Source organism: Setaria viridis, chromosome 3 (assembly GCF_005286985.2).
Source record: "Setaria viridis chromosome 3, Setaria_viridis_v4.0, whole genome shotgun sequence".
Lineage (NCBI taxonomy): Eukaryota > Viridiplantae > Streptophyta > Magnoliopsida > Poales > Poaceae > Setaria > Setaria viridis.
Genome location: NC_048265.2, coordinates 2,087,289 through 2,106,117, shown reverse-complemented (window position 1 = coordinate 2,106,117; position 18,829 = coordinate 2,087,289). Strand labels below are relative to the sequence as shown.

The following is an 18,829-nucleotide window of genomic DNA, read 5'->3' as shown; positions in this document are numbered from 1 at the left end:
CCTCCGCCGTATTCTTTTTACACTACAAAGCTTGGCTGAATCAGCTTGACTTGCTTTGATTTGAGACTTTGAAGTAAACTATGCTTTAGCCCCCGCCCCCAGGGACATGCTTACCACAGCTCAGTTCTATCGCTCGTCTTTTTTACTTTGCCCTGCCCTTTTGTCCGGCCAAATTTTGAGAATGCAACTTTACTTTTTTACAACATGCAAGTTTATCCATACAGAATACAAATAGCTCGCAGTAACCAGTACACTTCTCTAGTGGTACTCTGTTTCCTGGGCGTCAACAAAAATGCCGAGCCATTCACACGATACGACAGTCTATGTCAATGTCAAATGTTGTACGGTGACTCAAATACTACTCGGAGGACTCAATAAAGGTGTGCTATTAGGACTTGTAGTTCTACTGGAACTTGAGCGTTGAATCCTACTATGTGTAAAACTCCTACTTGCATGTATAAGAGTCTTGGAGGTGATTATATAAATAAGGGGTGGAGCCTCTAGGCAATCAAGCTATAGTCAAACACCAAGGTCTCATCCAAGGTTTGTGAGAGACAATTAGGAGCGCTCAAGAGGGATAAGCTAGATAGTTCTATAGCACTAGATTCTTGTGAGGGCGCCACAATCACTTGTACTCTTTTAGAGTTGTGCTTAAAAAATTTTTGGTCGGCTTCGTCAAAATCCTATTTTCTCCGTGGTTGCCTCAACGCCGTCATCTAGGGTTTCTACGATATTCATCTACGTTGTTCTTGATACGGTGCAAGTTTGTGTCGTACTCGCAATATCCTTTCTAGATCCGGGGGCTACTGCGCATAACGAGGGGTATCAGATTCTCACAAGTGGTATCAGAGCCAAGGTAGGATTGATTTGATTTTGCGAGAAGGTCGGAAGTGCTAGGAAGCACGAAATCAAGACAATGACAGGGATGTGGAATCAAGTAGAGAAATTTGATGGCAAAGGGAATTTCAGCATGTGGCAGTGCGTGGTGACAGATGTGCTTGTCCAATAAGGATTGATTGATGCTCTTGAGGGAAACAAACCAGAGAGCACAACTGCTGAAGAATGGAAGGTGATGGAGCGGAAGACTGTCAGTACAATTCGACTATGTCTCTCCAATGAGGTAAAGTACTCAATAATCAAGGAGAATTCATCGAAGAAATTACGGAAGAGTTTAGAAAACTTGTATATGGCAAAGTCGCTGACAAATCAGTGGGTGCTGAAGCGTCAACTATTCAGGTTGCGCATGGAAGAAGGCGCACGATTCATCGACCATCTGAATATCTTCAACAAACTTGTCACAGAGCTGATTAGTGTGGATGAGAATATTGAGGAGAACGATAAGATCGTCATACTGGTTTCATCCTTACAGTCATCGTGGGAGCAATTGGTGATGAGTATTCTCATCGAGAAAATCACTCTCAACTTCAACGCGATAGTTGCATACCTACTCGAGGTGAAGTCCTTGAAGAAGCCACAAGAATCTTCATCCTCGGGTGATCAAGCATTGATTGTTTCAGGAGGAACAAGCAAAGTCAAGAATCATGGGAAGAAGAAAGGTAAGAGCAAGGGCAGTCGTACATGCTATCTTTGTGACAAAGAGGGTCACATGATAAAAGATTGTCCAAATTTGAAGACTATGCGAGGAGTATGCTTAGTGGCAAGTGAGGATGAAAGTGATGTACTTATTGTCAGTCAACCAGATACTACTCATGAATGGATATTAGATGCGGGGAGTTGCTTCCATATGTTTGGCGAGGGAGATGTTTGACGAAGAATCTCTACGCTCGGCGAATGGAATTGCTCACTTGGCATATTGCAAGGAGTATGCAGTCACTAAGGTGGGAACAGTTACATTGGAGATACATAATGGAACACATTGCGCACTGACGGGAGTTCGGTATATCCCGGGTTTGAAAAAGAATCTAATATCCGTGAGGTCGCTAGAACTCCAAGGTTGTGGCTTATCGCTTCAAGGTGGAGTCATGCGAGTTACTAATCATGAAAAGTATGTGGATTCATGAAGGATACCGAGTGATAGGAAATCTTAAATGCGGTGCAACCATTGGGAGATTTGGTAAAAATCCTCATCAGGAGAAGGAAGTCGTCTCGTCAACGACCGGTACTCAAATCTCATTTGCGATCAAGTGCAAGGCTGCAAAGGCTGTTGCCAAAGCTAACAGTCGTAGAGGCGAAGCTGCGATCTATTGCAATGAGGAAGACATGGTGGGACCGACCATGCAGTACCGACGAGCAGGTGGAGCTCGAAGGTGGTACAAACCTATGGCATGGAGGGCGGTAGGAAAGGACGGTGTGGTTAACCAAACTACACAAGGAAGGAGCTCTCAGGTGAAGATCCAGGCGCTCCAGTCGGGACACTAACATACACATTGCGGTGATGTGGATGAGCCCCTGTGGTGGGGCACTCCTGTGGTGGGAGTATAAAAATGAAAAAAGAAGCTGATGTGGAGCAAATTCTTGGAGGAGCACGATGACTTCAAAGGATTAGAGTCAAGGTGGGGATTGTTGTATGGTGACTCAAATCCTACTCGGATCAGGACTCAATAGGGGTGTGCTATTAGGACTTGTAGTTTTACTAGGACTTGAGCGTTGAATCCTACTAGGTGTAGGACTCCTATTTGCATGTATGAGGATCTTGGAGGGACTATATAAACAAGGGATGGAGCCTCTAGGAATCAATCAAGCTAAAGGCAAACACTAAGGTCTCATCCAAGACTTGTGAGAGGCAATTAGGAGCTCAAGAAGGATAGGCTAGACAGTTCTATAGCACTAAATTCTTGTATAGGGCAAGAATTGTAGGGTCTTAAAAGAGCACTTGTACTCTTTTAGAGTTGTGCTTAAAAAATTGCGGTCTAGATCATTAAAATCCTATTATCTTATCGTGGTTGCCTCAACGCCGTCATCTAGGATTTCTACAAGATTCATCTACATTATCGTGGTTGCCTCAACGCCGTCATCTATGATTTCTACAAGATTCATCTACGTTGTTCTTGATACGTGCAAGCTTCGTACTCGCAATATCCTTTCTAGATTTGATAGCTGCTGCGCATAACGAGGGGCATCATATTCTAACATGGAGTGTTTCTTATTAGTTCAGAAAATGAGCTACAGGCAGTTGGGCATAGAATAAGCTCCACAAGTTACTCAGAGACGGTCTAAAATTGAAATCAGTGACAGCAAGATCGTATGATTAACTGCGCAAGCAGCCCGCATTCTTGTATGTACGAGTTGCAATATCCCAATATCATTGCCAGTAAGATATGCGCCCACAGTAAACCTCATGTATGAAAAGAAAAATACACAAGTCATCTCATATCTCAGATCGAAAACAGCGCACATCAAAGCCTCAGATCAGCATACTGAAGATCACAACTCCATGCCTCCACAGTCAACTCCACTAGACAACCGGAGATGTTCCTGACAAGACAAAATTAATAATTAATATGAGAATTAGCAATTATCGGGAACACTTACAACTTAAACTCCAGCAAATGCACTTTTGCTGGGAAAAACTAAAAAACAACTAGCACAGTGGTAGCGATGCGTCACAAAACATAAGTTGTATATCAGAATGAAACCTAGGTCCAAAAAAGCAGTAGTTTGCCGGACTTGGGTCCAAAAAAGCCACAAGCTATGGAAATCCCTTGGACTTTGTTCATATAACAGTTTGTGCAGTCGGTTCTACGAAAAGACATCTAGGTAGTGCATGTACTGCTAGAACACATGTCATCTTCAAATTTGGTGTCACTCATAAACCAAGATTGATAACAAGTTCAAAGTGATCTCAATACCATTCATAACATGTTTATAGCCAACATACATGGTTCTCTAAAATATTAAAATAGTCTAACAGGAGCTCTTGGGATTATCATTACTTAAAATATTTTGATTTAAGAAGGCTTTGTAGTATGTTACACCTCCTATACTTGGTAGCCTCTCACTGCACATGTTTGTTGATCCTATAATGCAAGGTAAGCTCTTATTATGCAACTGTCTTTTACATCATTTTCCCTTTGGCTTCTTGAATTTTTATGTACACTTGAAACCTTAAATTTATCACAATCAAATTATAAGTTTATAACCAAACACCATATGCTACTTCGAAACTTAAATAGACACATATATATTATTAAAAAACTAATCTAGCTCAAGACAATCCACAATACCAACCATGTTAACGGTATGAGTAATACACTACGAGACATAACATGCAAGCTGTTCGATTGAATTTGCTTCATACCATGAATAAGTAATATATTTAACGTGAAGTCATGTTAAAACTCACCACAAGACAACAAAACATTTCTTTTACTCGTTCTTCTTCTGCTTGGCTGATTGCCCAGCCCTGGTCATGATGGTATCTATATGCCTTGATAGTACACTGTGTGCTACACCGAGCTTTTCATCAACATGATCCTGGTACTTCTCATACAATGGTGGAACCAACAGAGAAAGCATCATCCCTAGAAAAAAAAAAAGGCCAAAACAACAAGCTTAGTATGCACATTGTGCTGTAACAAGAGAACAGTAGATCCAAACAATCATGAAGCAACAATTCGCAGAACTCACCAATGTAAATGAGTGTAAGGAAGTTGAAGAGCATTCCAACGTATGAAACCACCCACAAAACCAATATCACCTTTTGCACCAAGGAGAACAGGAAAAAGGAAGAGCATACACAATTAGGTACAGACGTCCAATAGCGAGTGTAAGAAACTGAGAATCTCAGAGAAAGAGGCAGACCTGTATAAAAACTTTCCTATCTCTCTTGATGGCTATATCATGGCCAACAGCCAGCACCCTATTGATCCATATCAGAGCCCGATCTGCAGCTTTCTCGACAACCACATCTGAAACCTCTAGATTAGGAAGAGGTGGAAGAGGCCTGCAGAGGAACCAAAAACTTGTTTAGTGTATCACTATGAATGGACAGCATTTGTAGAATAGTTACAATGGAAGTACACTGTATATTGCTGATCACAAGACATCACTTAAAATAACAAAAAGCTAAATATGAAATAGGGACATTGCAAAAAAAGAAGTACAAGTCAATTCGAGGCAATACAGAAATCTGATTGCATTGCTTAAAATTTAAAATGTAAGAGCATCTCCAGCAGATTGCTCATCTCCCACTACCAAAACTTAGAAGATAGATCAAGCCTTGATTAAAATTCAACTGCTCTTAAGGATTAGCTCCAGAATAAGTCTTAATGATGCAGCATGCAATGAAATCCTTGAAATCCCTAAACTATACACTATGTTGGCAGTGAGCTACTAGAAGGAAGTAATGTACTTCATCCCAACTGACGGAGAATTATCCAATTTCGTAATAATAATGCATCACGACCTAATTCAGTAGAGGTTAAGCACCACGGCAACAACTAAAGCAAAGGAGCATATCAGATCTCAAATATATTTCCAACAGGGGAGAAGCGGGCAGGTCAGATTAACCGAGTAGGCGAGTAACCCACCTGTTGAGCAGCGACGCGGACTTGGCCCAGAAGAAGAGGATGGCGACGAGGAGGAGCAGGGCGTTGGACAGGACCGAGGGGAGGCTGTAGCCCGCGCGCTCGAAGACGAACCATACCGCCGTAGCGCCCACCACGGCCGCCGCCGAGGCGTTCCTCCGCCGCCACAGCAGCACGTCGGCGACTGGAGCAGGAGCCCGCAGGTGGGGTTAGGAGCAGTCAGAGATCGGCGGAATTCCGCGGGGATAACAAGACGGCATTACGGAACCGAGGAGGGAGGGGAGAGAGTGCGTGTGGGCGCGCGTACCTGCGCCGCCGCCGAGGAGGGCGTGGAGAGATCGCGGGTGGGTGGCCATGCGAGATCGCCGGAGGCTCTAGGGTTCGGCGACGGCGTGGACGGGGAATCTCTCTCCGGTTTGGGTGATTTGAAATGGGGAGGAATTTGTTTGGTGGCTCGGTCAGTGGTGGAGCACGCGCGAGGCGACGACGACACACGAGATGAGATCTGTGTCCGAAACTCTTCCGCGGCTTTTGCCTTGTTGCATCGGGATTGACGAACGGCCCGAATGACCGACTTTTTTGTTTTTTTTCTTTTTTTTAATTCTCACAGATAGGTTCTTCGAGGATTTCGAACTGGACCCTGAGCTTGACGCCAGCATTGGTGGCGCCAAGCATACACGTCTCAGCGCCAGAGCTGCTGGCGCCTAGATCCTTGCACACGTGATGACCTGGATGCTGACATGGCGACGAGGCTTGGCGCCACCCAGCCTGACGCCAAGCTTTAAACATCCACACCCGTCTTCTTCCTACCCGAGCCTCCCTCCTCTTATTTCTCCTCCCTCTCGGTTTTTCTACCTCCCCATTTCACCATACATCACAAATCGGCCTATGGGACCTTGGAAACTTTGATTTGCTCCGTGGATCTTCAAGAGCAAGGTATCCTCGCTCCTTCATAATTTTTTTTTCACATCAATTCGGTATATAATAGTTAAATTTTTTAACTTAGGGTTTCATGCAACCGTATGATGTCAAGGCGTGGAAAAGCTAGGAAACCAAGGTAACCTCAGCAACGCACGTTGTTATGTTATGGGTTCATTGTTGTGGATCGAATTGGAAAGCCTAGGTGTAGGTTTAATGTTAATTGCTTTCGGTTCTTACAACGAAAATAACTAAATTGTAGTTATGGCCAGATGACCAGAAATGCCTTCGACCCATTGCCTCTGCCTAGTGGTGTTCCAGTGCCCATGTGCTTTTGTGACGATCCTTGCAAGGTAGCCAAATCTGATGCAGAAGACACGTATAAGCAGAGGTATTGGATGTGTTCCAATTTTGCGTTTGAGCCTACACTTCGTCAGCGGCACATTAACAAGATGGTGAGAAATTGATGTTGTCTAATAATTAATTTGTGTTGTATGACATATTCCATGTTTTTTTTTATTTTGTAACAACTGCATTTGTTGCAGACCCCTCCACCGCTCTGTGATTTTGAGCAGTGGATCGACACTGAGATCAAGCTTGAAGACAAGGAGGAGATTCAGGAAATGTTGCGTTGGGAGGCAGAGAAGAAGGAGACAATGGAGAAGGGACGGAGAGAGGAGGCTGCAGAAAAGGAGCACAAGGAAGAGAATGAAAGGAGACGTGTAGCTGCGAACAGGGAGGAGAGGGAGAAGAAGCTTGAGCGTGCACGCTGAGCGAAAGCAGCGATTGAGGAGAATCCCGATGCCCTGGGGAAGGAAAAGTGACCTCGTTGCACACAGTAGTCTCCATTACTGTTGGACTTTTCATTGTGTTATCATGTAATACACTTTAAGTATGGTCGATGACAAAAGGAAGTACCGACTAGAGGGGCGTTGTAGGATCGGACCCTTTGGCCCAAGCGGACTATCCGAATAAAACACAAGCGGACTGTCCGCCTTTTAAACAGCCCAAAAACATGTTTCTGTCTATGATTAGATGACCGTCCGCCGCATAGGGTCGGACAGTCCGCCGCATAGGGCCGGACCGTCTGCCATCTAGGGCTGGACCGTCTGCCTTTGAGAAATAATTTCTCGGGCTGAGAACATGTTTCTGTCTAGGTTTAGGTGACCTAGGTTTAGGGTGACCGTCCGCGACCTTGGGCCGGATGTCCGCTCCAAGCGGACTGTCTGCTAGAAACACCGACGGACCATCCACCTTTGAGATATAATTTCTCGATCCAAGAACATGTTTCTGTCTAGGTTTAGGTGACCGTCCGCGACCTTGGGCCGGACCGTCCGCCTTTAAGATATAATTTCTCAGCCCGAGAACATGTTTCTGCCTATGTTTAGATGACCGTCCGCCACCTAGGGCTGGACCGTCCGCCCTTGTACAGGTAGACCTCTCTTAGAACAACTTTTTCTTGTAATTTCTTTCACTTTCTCAAACTAAGTTAATAAGTAGAGAAGAACTCCCTCATGCATATGTTAATATATTTTGATTCCATTAATTTCACATATGCATGGATATAGAGATTTTGGCAGAGATTACCCTACAAAATTGAAATCGAGGCTAGAATAGAGAATATAATCGAAATCCATGAAAAAGTTAGCCTCACATTACCACAAATATTAGAACAAGAAAGAAAATAAGAAATAAAACGCATAAACAAATTTCAACATGAATTACACTTAAGTTTTAGTGCGAAGCGAATTATTAAAAACCAAAGTCCATGCAAACATAAATGCAAATATCCATTACATGAGCTTCCTCTTCAACACATCCACCACTCCAAGTCTCCAAAGCTTCTCCATCTTTGCGATCAAGTATGAAAAGAGGCTAGTCATCCTGTGGCGCTGGTGGAGGAGGATAATAAGGTTGGTGAGGATAGAACTTAGGGGGAGGTGCCGGAGCTAAAAATATGTTGTAGAAATGATCACTGAAACTCGAGAAGTTGGATGACAAAGTATTGAAGTCATTCTCAAGTTTTTGCTGCCGCTCCTCAACTTGCTGACGCTGCTCGGTTATGTCTAAGTCACCGAATCTAGCATCCAAGGCCTCAATATCACTGTGTAGACCCTCCTGAACGTGCTGCAGCTTAGTCATGATGGACGCATATATAGTAGAGTGGATATGGTGCCCAAAAGTCACAAAACGGTTATCAATCTACTGATGCACGTTCTGCTGCATATTCTGAAAGTTTGTCACCATTTGCTGCCCAAATGCCTCAAGGTGTGAACTGAGCCCCTGCTGCATATGTTGGAAGTTTTCATTCATGTTCTGCTGCATGGTGGCGAAGTAAGGGTCAAAATAACCAGCTGGAGGTACCCACTATGACTGCATAGGGGGAGGAGGAGGAGGCATATCCTGAGCATCATCACCCTGAGGTGGAGCCTCTCCCATGTATCTCATGTCTCTCTCATCTTGAACGCCTCCCACATCCGGGAAAGGAGTTAAATCCCTTTCAAGAAAAACTTTATCATTCTTATAAGACTTGAAGGGAGTGTGAACCACCTCACAAGAACCTCGGAACCTAGTTTTTTCTTTGATAAGTGCCATGATATATGGAGAAAAGTATACATTTATCTCAAGGTTGACCTTTTTGTCAGCAATTTGATCCATGATCAACCTAACCACATCAAACTTCTGACCATCCATCACATGGCGAACAAAGTTCCTTTGGTAGCCCACAAAACCATCTTTATATCCACTCTTAGGCAGTATTGTTACTCTAGCAATCTTATTAATGACAGCTCGATGATGCCTAATACCATTGATCTTGGCATACATTCTAGAGATACCCGTCCTAGCCGGCTCATAATACTAAGTAATGGCATCAAGCTCTAGTGGATTCTCATCAACCATATTAAAGCTTTGATCATCAGTGAGGAAATCATAATTTAATTGATTGACAGTAGCAAACTCAGCAAATGTGGCCTCATTGACAACAACAAACTCAGCAAATGTGGCCTCATATTTCCTTTTACCCGTCATCCACTCCAATTTATCTTCCTCAAAATTAATCTCTATTGTAGCATGGAATTGACGAATGATGGTGTCATTCCAATCACATCTATGCTCAAGAAATGCCCTTAAGCCAATAGCTTCAAATTTACCAACTACTTCAGTCATCACGGGTTGCTGAGCCATATAATGGAAATCACGGGTAGTGGCGGGCGGGTCGGCGCGGGGAGGACCGCCGAGCAGGCGGGCAGCCGCGGGGACGAGCGGCGGGAGGGCAGGGAGGAGTGGCGGGCCAGCGGGAAAATGTGCAATGCAAAACAGAGAAAGGAAACCTCCCGTGGCTTTGTAACCTAGCTTGGCGCCAGGCTGGTTGGCGCCAAGCCTCGCCATGTCAGCATCCAGGTCATCACCTGCGCAAGGATCTAGGTGCCAACGACTTTGGTATTGAGGTGTGTATGCTTAGCGCCACTAATGCTGGCGCCAAGCTCAGGGTCCATTTTCTGAAATGTTTCCTCTAGGAGCCTATTTGTGAGAATCTTTTGAAAAAAGGGCTAAAAACAAAAAAAAGTTGGCCCGAATGATTAGTCAGTGTCTCAGTGACATGTGGTCCAGAAGCGTGCCAAAGCCGGTGGCCTGAATACAAAGCGTAAACTAGAAAAGAGTTTCAAATCGATCTTAGAAAATGAATTGAAAATTTGTTCTAGTTTTTAACTTGTGGAGTAAAACTTCACTGTATGGCAGCATGTTTCTCCACGAGATCCATAAACTATAGAAATATAAATAATTATATGTATCCTCGATCTTGTTAAATTATGCCGCGTGGTTCCAAAGAGATTCGGCATCAAGCTATCACCATGGCTGTTAACTAGCATCACCAGCACTATGTACAGCCTCGTTTGGTAGAGTTTCGACTCCTGCTAAAACGACTTTGGCTTCGGCTCCTCTGGTAGAGTGACTTCTCTAGAGGAGCTGAAGCAATTTTGGAAAAAATATTTGGTAAAATAGCTTCTCAATGGCAATATGGTTAATTTCATGATCACTAATGCTTGGAGAGGAGGAGAAGCCGATGAAGCCACTTTTTTGGGTTCTCCTCTTTAGCGTAAGCCGTTTGTGGCTTTTTCACGCCCAGGTAATGAGATCAATGGATGCGATGGTGGCAAGAGGAGTACGGTGTTGACGCGATTGAACTGTTTCAAACGCGTGATCCAAGTTCATGATTGGCAAGTTAGCTGCAAGGCGGCAGCGACGCTATGCTCTTGTAGCGTTCCTTGCTCATCGTTGAGTTCTTTGAGCTTCAGTTTCTTCTCCGACTATGTTGGCGGTGAGCTCATCTTGCGAGACGTCATCTGGGTGATGTTCATGCCGCAGATTTCTCTCTAGTTGCTCTTCATCCTTGCCTTCTTGTGCAATAATGAGAGCGAAGAGTCCGTCTTCTTCGTAGATGGGTGGCAGAGGAGTTCCCTCCTAGTACGGGAGAGTATCAAGGTAGGCGATAAGGCGTGAGTTGTCGTTCCTAGCGAGAGCTGGTGGCTTCATGTCGGACCAGTAGACGAATCTGTCCTGTGGAGTTGAAATAATCACCAGGCTTTGTTGTGGACCTGATAATGAAGTCTCCTCATCCGGGTCCGAGTAGTAGTCGAGGTCCTCGATCAAATTCGTGTTGAATTGTGATCTGGACAGGGTAGCTTGGTAGACAACACCCATGTTTCGAAGTCCAAATGGGAATTGACTTGGGTCGTAATCTGATTTGCATGATGGCTTAAGCATCGGCTCGTGAACACCAGTCCGACTAGTGGGAGAAGTCGGGTTGTACTCGGACTCATCCCCCCAGCCTCTAACTAAGTCATAAATTGAAATTTCGCTGATTTTCTCGACGATATCCTCCAGGACTTGACGCTGGAGGTTGATAGCGTGCTGCTTCTTCCCCGGGACCGGCGCAATGTGGCGGTGAAAGGTTCCAGTACCGTCCGCGACGCAAACCCAGAAGCTAAAGACGAACGTCGCGCCTGCTTCGAACGCGACGATTGGCTTGATGATGACTTGGACCATCGAGTTCGCTAGTGGATTCTCAGCGAGATCCCCTACCTGGCGTGCCAGCTGTCGGTGTTTAGACCCTGCAACCTACCGAGGGGAGTGCCCGAGGTAGTATTTTATGCGTGGGGATCGCCGAGATCAGGAACTCGAAGATGAACTCGAACACACGATTTAGACAGGTTCGGACCGCTAGATTGTGTAATACTCTACGTCCTGTATGTTGGTTGGATTGACTTGTTTTGGAGGGGTTCCTGCCTCACCTTATATTACCGGGGGCAGGGTTACAGGTTGGTTGCTTACAAGATACTAGTCGGATTCAACTAGTGAATCCTACTCTAATTGCTACGAGTAGTTTCCTAATCCTCGACTAGTTCCTGTCCTCCACGTAGACCACGTCGTCCTGCACCGTAGCCTCCATATCTGACACGTCTCGATGTCCAGCCCTATATCTAGAACTGTTCAAACCCTCTGGTAGGCCAATAGATGTATGTACGACATTGCCCCTTTGGTAGGCTTCACCAAAAGCCGGTGAAGAAGCTTTTTGAGAAGCCTTATCAAAGGGGGGCGTAGTATGTACTTCATGTATATGGGTCTACTTAATTCCAGTTGTTAGCCCATTAAGTTTCTTTTACGTGTTTTTAGGCACCATCTTATCTGGGAAACTCAATACAATAGAGTTAATAACTATTCATCACCATGTTTGTTTTCTCTGGTTGATTGTAAATAGCACTTCCTCCGTTTCAAATTATAAATTATTTTAATTTTTCTAGATACATAGTTTTTACTGTGCATCTATATAGAGTATAAAGTTAAAATGATGGAGCATCCTATAAACTGTTACGATTTGCAAGACGAGGGGAAGCATGTTGTTAGTTTGTAGGTATGTTGATACTATTTATTACCTATTTGTTTTTAGCTTGCATAACGTAACAATCTGCAAATTAGCTAAAACGAACTGGTGTAAAGCACGGCTCTGGTAAGTTTGAGTTTAACCAAACTTTCAAAAAAAATTGTTTAGTTATGAGTTACTTTACCCAGTTTCCTATTTTGCTTTTCTTTTTCACGTTTTATGCGTTTCCTTGATAGCTCTGCGTGCTCCAGCGACCAGCGGTGACCGTCTGACTGAGCCACCGCGTCGTACTCGTACATCATGCGTGATCCACACAGCTGTGGTCCGTGGGAGATATTAGGTAATCTTCATTCCAAAGCTCCTAAAAAAAGCTATTTAAATTCGTGATCCATTATCGTGCAATGGACCAAACGAAACAAGGTCTGTTTCATGCTGCTTTCTTTTCGAGTGCTCGCCACTTTCGTGCTGATGATTGTTGTACGGGCCACTTCCATGTTGTTCGCAAATGACGTGAGGATTAGCTGGGTTGTGAAAGAAAAGACCTGGGCCTTCGTTTATTTGGATATCTGAACGCCACGGCCCGCTGATGCCCGCTGTTCTAGTCAATCTGAGGGCCCCGCGGAACCGAATTTCCTCTTATCGAGAAGAATAGCGTGCGAATAATGCGTGAAGCATGCCGCCAAGTGATGGGTCATATTCCACCTTATCGATTCGCTGAGTTTCTAGCTAGACCTTTGCCAACAAAAAAAAATGGTGATCAACCAAGATAAAAGACAAGTAACGCACCAAAGAATATGTAATTTTTTCTTTAGAGTTTGCAAGGCTAACCTAAATTATCGCTCTGTTCTACTTAGCATACAACAACACTCTGATCGATGAGTAAATATGCGAGTGATCGATGAGTAAATATGCGATTTTACGATGGGATGGAGCATTTACTATCTGCGTCTTGTTGTAAAAATAGTTATTAGCATTCAACTACTTTTGCAAAAATATTGACGATGCCCTATTCTATAAATAGGGTTCTTGAAGAAAATACGGTGATGCATGTTGAGTTTTCTCTCTCCCTCTCTTTTTCTCCTCTCTCTTACACCCTCTCAATTTCAATGGGTTTGGCGAGCTTTGTGTGGGGCACCACCTCATTTCACATAAACCTGACTTGCATTTATATACCACTAATTTGCCTTCAATTTCTTGTGACCTTCATAATTTTAAAGTTGCACGGCACATATGGTTTACGCTGGATACATTCACCGAAACTTTCCATCCAACCGTCCAGGTTCAGAGAACCGGCCCACATAAACCCCCACCCGGCACAGCAGATTCCCACCGCGCCCCGCTCTCCCAGTCTCCCGGTCGGCCCCCTCCCTCCCTTGTCCACTCCTCTCCTCCGCATCTCTCGGCCGGCGCCCGCGGCGTCGCCCCAATCGCCGCGCCTCAGGAATGGCCGCGGAGGCGGAGCAGGGTTTCCGCCCGCTCGCCGAGGCGTCCCTGGTCGCCTACATCAAGGCCACGCCCGCGCTCGCCTCCCGCCTCGGCGGCGGCGGCAGTCTCGACTCTGTCGAGATCAAGGAGGTCGGCGATGGCAACCTCAACTTCGTCTACATCGTCAAGTCCAGCTCCGGCACCATCGTCATCAAGCAGGTCCGTCCGACCCCCTCACCTCAGCTCACCGTCGTCCACCCACCGCTCGTCCTAATTTAATCCTCACCTCACCTGACGGGGCGAAATGGGACGCGCAGGCGCTTCCGTACGTGCGCTGCGTCGGGGACTCGTGGCCGATGACGCGGGAGCGCGCCTACTTCGAGGCCTCCACGCTACGGGAGCACGGCCGCCTGTGCCCGGAGCACACCCCCGAGGTCTACCACTTCGACCGTGCCATGTCGCTCATGGGGATGCGCTACATCGAGCCACCGCACATCATCCTCCGCAAGGGCCTCATCGCCGGCGTCGAGTACCCGCTGCTCGCCGACCACATGTCCAATTATATGGCCAAGACGCTCTTCTTCACGTCCCTCCTCTATAACAACACGACGGATCATAAGAAAGGAGGTGAGCTGCTTCATTGGCTCATTGCTTGCGAGTTGACTTAATTCCCAATTGGAACGTGGTCATGCCTGTAAAGGGGAGATGTGTACTCCATTAACTTGATGGCATTTGAAATGGGATGTGCTGTGATTGCAGTTGCTCAGTACTGTGCGAATGTGGAGATGTGTAGGCTCACAGAGCAAGTTGTGTTCTCAGACCCATACCGGGTCTCCAAATTTAATCGGTGGACCTCACCGTATCTTGACAAAGATGCCGAAGCAGTCCGAGAGGATGATGAGCTGAAGTTGGAAGTAGCTGAATTGAAATCAATGTAATTGCCTCACTGCATAGAAATTATTGCCACCTATGGTTTGTTTCTTTACATGGGGATGCGACTTATTTGATTTGCAACTGCAGGTTTATCGAGAGAGCTCAGGCTCTGATTCATGGAGATCTCCACACTGGTTCTATCATGGTGACCCCCGATTCAACTCAAGTCATTGATCCAGAGTTTGGATTCTATGGACCAATGGGTTTCGACATTGGAGCCTTCCTAGGAAACCTGATTTTGGCATACTATGCACAGAACGGACATGCTGATCAAGCAAATGATCGTAAAGTATGTATGAATCTGTTTGCTTGTTCTTTACTCCTTTTTGCGCCCTTTATATCTCTAATAGCAGTATCAGTACGTGATCTACTCATACCACTTAACTCCAATAGTAGTATGCCTATTGGTGGCTTTTCTAGCTCCCAGATTCTCCATTTTTCTTCTTATGGTTTCTTGGTGTCAAATGTAGTTGGTTTGCTTTGTGTGGTTTAGCTTGTTTCCAAACTGCTTAAGGTAATGGCAGCCACGTCTTTGGGTCTACTTTTTTCTGATGGATCTGGAATATGGCGCTGATGTCTTTTATGAGAAATGATAATTTATCTGATATCTGGGGGGTAATCAAGTTGTCATGTTTAGCATAAAGAGGAGAGTGCTTGGCAGACAAAAGTTTACCATCCCAAAATATGCCTTGCATCGGATAACTTTAATACTTGATGGCATCTTCAGTTGTAGTATTACTTAAAGGCAGTGCCAGAATTGTCAGTTTATTATAGAACACGATGCATGTTCAACATGCTGTGTTCAGAACCTATTTTCGTGATGTTCAAGGCATGAACCAAGTGTTGTCTATTTTTTATAGGCTTACAAGAAATGGATCTTGAAGACAATTGAAGAGTCATGGAATTTGTTCCAGAATAAGTTTGTTGGACTATGGAATGAACACAAAGAAGGAAATGGGGAGGCTTACCTGCCCGACATATACAACAACTCAAACCTGCTGAGCCTTGCTCAGAAGAAGTACATGACAAACTTATTTCACGATAGCCTTGGGTTTGGTTCAGCCAAAATGATCAGGTAACTACAGAGTAAATTTCTCAATAATGTTTTACTTAAAAGAGAAGACTTCTAAATAAATTAACTCTCTCTTAGTCTCTTATTTATTTGTGGACTGCTATGAGATTATAATAACTCTCTTTTTTGACTGAAATTAGAAAGAAACATACTCAGGCCAAACTGTAAAAAGGTTGTGGATTTCAGTTTTGATGTAGCATCTATTATTTTGCAACTGTGCATCATAAAATAAAGTTTTTGAGGCAGCTTTGATGAAATCAACTGAGAAGTAAAAAATGGTTATGTTTCAAGCAGTTTAGGCAAAAGAAATATATAGAATTTACAAAATATTTGCTTGTTCCTTTTCAACTGAAAATGGCTTCACAAAAGAACCTAAGTGGCATTTAACATCAGTTCCAAACATCATGCGTATAATTTCTCTTTAGCATTCCTGCTTGACATTGTTTCCTAAACTTTGTTATTTCGTATGTAGGAGAATAGTTGGTATCGCTCATGTTGAGGATCTTGAGTCAATTAAGGATGCCAGCAAGAGAGCAGAGTGTGAGCGTGCTGCCCTCAATTGTGCGAAGACGATCCTGAAGGGAAGACGCCAATTCGAGACCATCGAGCAAGTCATTGAGCATATTCAATCGTTTGATCGGAACTGAGAGGACAGCAATCTATTATGCACACCTGAGTATTGATGACTTGTTTGTTCTGAAGAACTGGTTGTTTGTGCTTTCAGTGTTGGGGTTATGATGAAATTTTTCTATTTCTGGTCCCCCTTTTAGTTTGAACTGTACACTATTCGAGCTATTCCATCATAGCCAGGAGCTGAATAATGAAATGTACGAGATTTCTCCAAGTTTATCTCCTTACATATAGACGTGTGTATAACCAATAATTTTTACTTGATGGTTTTTTGGCAAGTACTCCATTGTTATTTTCTTCCTAATAACTGTGTCTGAATCTTGATTAGTGGCGCCCATTGGGTTTCAACTTTAGCCTATCCCAACTTGCTTGGAACCGAAATGATTCATTGTTGTTGTTGTTGTACTGCCTTGTTATTTCTTCATAATCTAGATCTTGGTAAATAATACCTGTTGATGTTCATGTGGTCTATGGAGGATGCATCTGGTTTCTGTTCAGAAATTCAGGTCTGAAAGGTCTATGCATCCAACAGTGTTGATGCTGTCTTTTTTAGACTGGGATACCAGGATTAGTGTTGCTGTTTTTTTTTTCCAGTTAGAACCCATGTATGCTCATTGTTTCTGAACTCTGCATTCAGCTATTCAAGGTGAATGCAATGATGTCACATCCCAGTTCTAGCGGTCAAAGTCAACTTATTGTGGTTAGTCAACACGCGCCATGGAAATTCAGCAGAACATGGCTATCGAATATCAATGGAGATCAGACGATGATGTTGTTACAGAGCCTTACGCCTTACGGGGAGGACGAGAAGACGGGCGCCATCTCCACCTCTCGGCGTCGTCATCGTCTCCCAAGTCCCAATTCAGATGGAGGACCGCATGCCCGCCGCCGGGACCGGGACCGGGAGGGCGCGGCGCTGCGGCTTCGTGGTGTGGCTGCACGGCCTGGGCGACTGCGGCCGCGCCAACGAGTTCATCGCCGACCACTTCTCCGCCGCCGCCTTCAGCGACACCCGCTGGGCCTTCCCCACCGCGCCCACCGCCCCCGTCACATGCAACCGTAGGTGCTATCACAACTCCGGCGACTCCATCGACTCGCGCTGCAGCTTGCTCGTCGCTGCTGATCGCGATTCCTTGTGTTGACTGTGAATCGCAGGTGGCGCGCTCATGACTTCGTGGTTCGACATCCACGACGCGCCGCCCATCACTTCGGCAAGACAAATCTGTTCTTCGTGCCACATTCTTTCCTGCATTTGCATTCCTGATTATCCTCCTCGTGGCCATATGGATTATACAAAAATCGATTGCAGAAATCCGTCAGGAATGAGGAGGATGTGCTGCGAGCTGTTCAGATTGTGCACACTATGATCGACAGGGAAATAGCTGCTGGAACAAACCCGGAAGACGTATTCGTTTTTGGGCTTAGCCAAGGAGGTAGAAGTACAACCCGTCCTTGCCTTGCCTATATTTTGTTCCTTCCAGATTTTCCTATGATTGAAGTAGACCGTGCACATACTATGACTGAACAAACTACACATGCCTTCAGGTGCCTTGAGCATAGCAAGCGTGCTGCTGTACCCCAAAACTCTTGGTGGTTGCGCAGTCTTCAGTGGCTTCCTCCCCTTCAACTCTACTTCTTTCGCGGCCAGAGTAACAGAGGAAGCAAAGAAGGTAGTACTGAACTTCTACCTCTGTGCGATCACTGCAGGGAATATGCTCCTCAGTCCTCCCTGCTGATATCTGTTTCTTGCTCATCGATGAACTTGCCTCGCATTGTGATCTTCGTAATCTACAGAGCGGCAACGCTTAGTCATCTTATCGACGTTGTCGGACAGACGAATAGCTCCTGCTGCATTTGCCAAATTGTAATTCAGTCAGACATCAATGTTGTCTCCTGCAGACGCCCGTCCTATGGATCCATGGCGGAGCTGACTCGCTGATCCCGATCCAGGAAGGGCGAGACGGGGTGAAGTTCCTGCGAGGGCTCGGCATGACCTGCGAATTCAAGGTACGAGATGTGGCCAAACCCTGAAATTGGCAGCGTTTGAGCTCCTACAAAGCTGCGTCTTTTGATCTTGTCGCGAACATAGGCGTACGACAGGCTTGGCCACACGCTGGCGCCGTACGAGATGGAGTACTGCGAGCGATGGGCGTCAGAGAACATTCAGAACGAACACAGAGAAGACCTGAAGCTGGAGAACGGTGGCCTTCAGGGGAGCAAGTTCTGCGGAGTCTTCAGCTGCTTCTCCAAATAGATAGCTGCTGTTTCAATTGCATCAAGTGATGTTGTAATTGACGCTAGTGCTGCATCATGTCTCTGCGAATCTTATTTTCTCCGCCCCCTTTTGAGCTGGATTGTTTGAGATCGAATTCTCCGTCGCTTTCTCGCGCACGAAGAATCGAATTGAGATTTCTGCGAGGACTCTGCATGAGCTCATGCTTTGCTCTCAGCACGGAGAGCCAGGCACCAGTTCAGTTCAGT

General features: G+C 45.2%; 3 protein-coding genes across 3 annotated transcripts; 2 read left to right on the top strand and 1 right to left on the bottom strand.

Moving 5' to 3' along the window:
* Window positions 1-3,174: 3,174 nt before the first annotated feature.
* LOC117847107 (reticulon-like protein B11) lies at window positions 3,175-5,992 on the bottom strand. Its single transcript, XM_034728267.2, has 6 exons — window positions 5,794-5,992; window positions 5,490-5,670; window positions 4,762-4,903; window positions 4,588-4,657; window positions 4,304-4,481; window positions 3,175-3,435 (listed from the first exon to the last, which is right to left on the bottom strand). Exons 1-5 carry the CDS (start codon window positions 5,840-5,842, stop codon window positions 4,327-4,329), a joined length of 597 nt encoding a protein of 198 aa, XP_034584158.1. The 5' UTR covers window positions 5,843-5,992; the 3' UTR covers window positions 3,175-3,435; window positions 4,304-4,326.
* Window positions 5,993-13,623: 7,631 nt separating this feature from the next.
* Window positions 13,624-16,626, top strand: LOC117848429 (methylthioribose kinase 1). The gene is made up of 6 exons (XM_034729834.2): window positions 13,624-13,932; window positions 14,031-14,340; window positions 14,473-14,647; window positions 14,734-14,935; window positions 15,507-15,721; window positions 16,191-16,626. Exons 1-6 carry the CDS (start codon window positions 13,732-13,734, stop codon window positions 16,363-16,365), a joined length of 1,278 nt encoding a protein of 425 aa, XP_034585725.1. The 5' UTR covers window positions 13,624-13,731; the 3' UTR covers window positions 16,366-16,626.
* A 142-nt stretch (window positions 16,627-16,768) lies between these two features.
* Window positions 16,769-18,710, top strand: LOC117848432 (probable inactive carboxylesterase Os04g0669700). The gene is made up of 6 exons (XM_034729839.2): window positions 16,769-17,407; window positions 17,504-17,559; window positions 17,658-17,781; window positions 17,894-18,018; window positions 18,248-18,355; window positions 18,438-18,710. Exons 1-6 carry the CDS (start codon window positions 17,215-17,217, stop codon window positions 18,600-18,602), a joined length of 771 nt encoding a protein of 256 aa, XP_034585730.1. The 5' UTR covers window positions 16,769-17,214; the 3' UTR covers window positions 18,603-18,710.
* Window positions 18,711-18,829: the final 119 nt, after the last annotated feature.

What these genes read in the sequence shown, in the direction of transcription:
- LOC117848429 (XM_034729834.2), top strand. Translation starts at nt 13,732, where the DNA reads ATGGCCGCGGAGGCGGAGCAGGGTTTCCGCCCGCTCGCCGAGGCGTCC. An exon ending in GACGGATCATAAGAAAGGAG is followed by an intron (nt 14,341 to 14,472) that starts GTGAGCTGCTTC and finishes CTGTGATTGCAG; the next exon opens with TTGCTCAGTACTGTGCGAAT. An exon ending in ATCAAGCAAATGATCGTAAA is followed by an intron (nt 14,936 to 15,506) that starts GTATGTATGAAT and finishes TATTTTTTATAG; the next exon opens with GCTTACAAGAAATGGATCTT.
- LOC117848432 (XM_034729839.2), top strand. Translation starts at nt 17,215, where the DNA reads ATGGAGGACCGCATGCCCGCCGCCGGGACCGGGACCGGGAGGGCGCGG. An exon ending in CGCCCCCGTCACATGCAACC is followed by an intron (nt 17,408 to 17,503) that starts GTAGGTGCTATC and finishes TGTGAATCGCAG; the next exon opens with GTGGCGCGCTCATGACTTCG. An exon ending in ACGCGCCGCCCATCACTTCG is followed by an intron (nt 17,560 to 17,657) that starts GCAAGACAAATC and finishes AATCGATTGCAG; the next exon opens with AAATCCGTCAGGAATGAGGA.
- LOC117847107 (XM_034728267.2), bottom strand. Translation starts at nt 5,842, where the DNA reads ATGGCCACCCACCCGCGATCTCTCCACGCCCTCCTCGGCGGCGGCGCA. An exon ending in ATAGGAAAGTTTTTATACAG is followed by an intron (nt 4,658 to 4,761) that starts GTCTGCCTCTTT and finishes TTGGTGCAAAAG; the next exon opens with GTGATATTGGTTTTGTGGGT. An exon ending in CCTTACACTCATTTACATTG is followed by an intron (nt 4,482 to 4,587) that starts GTGAGTTCTGCG and finishes TTTTTTTTCTAG; the next exon opens with GGATGATGCTTTCTCTGTTG.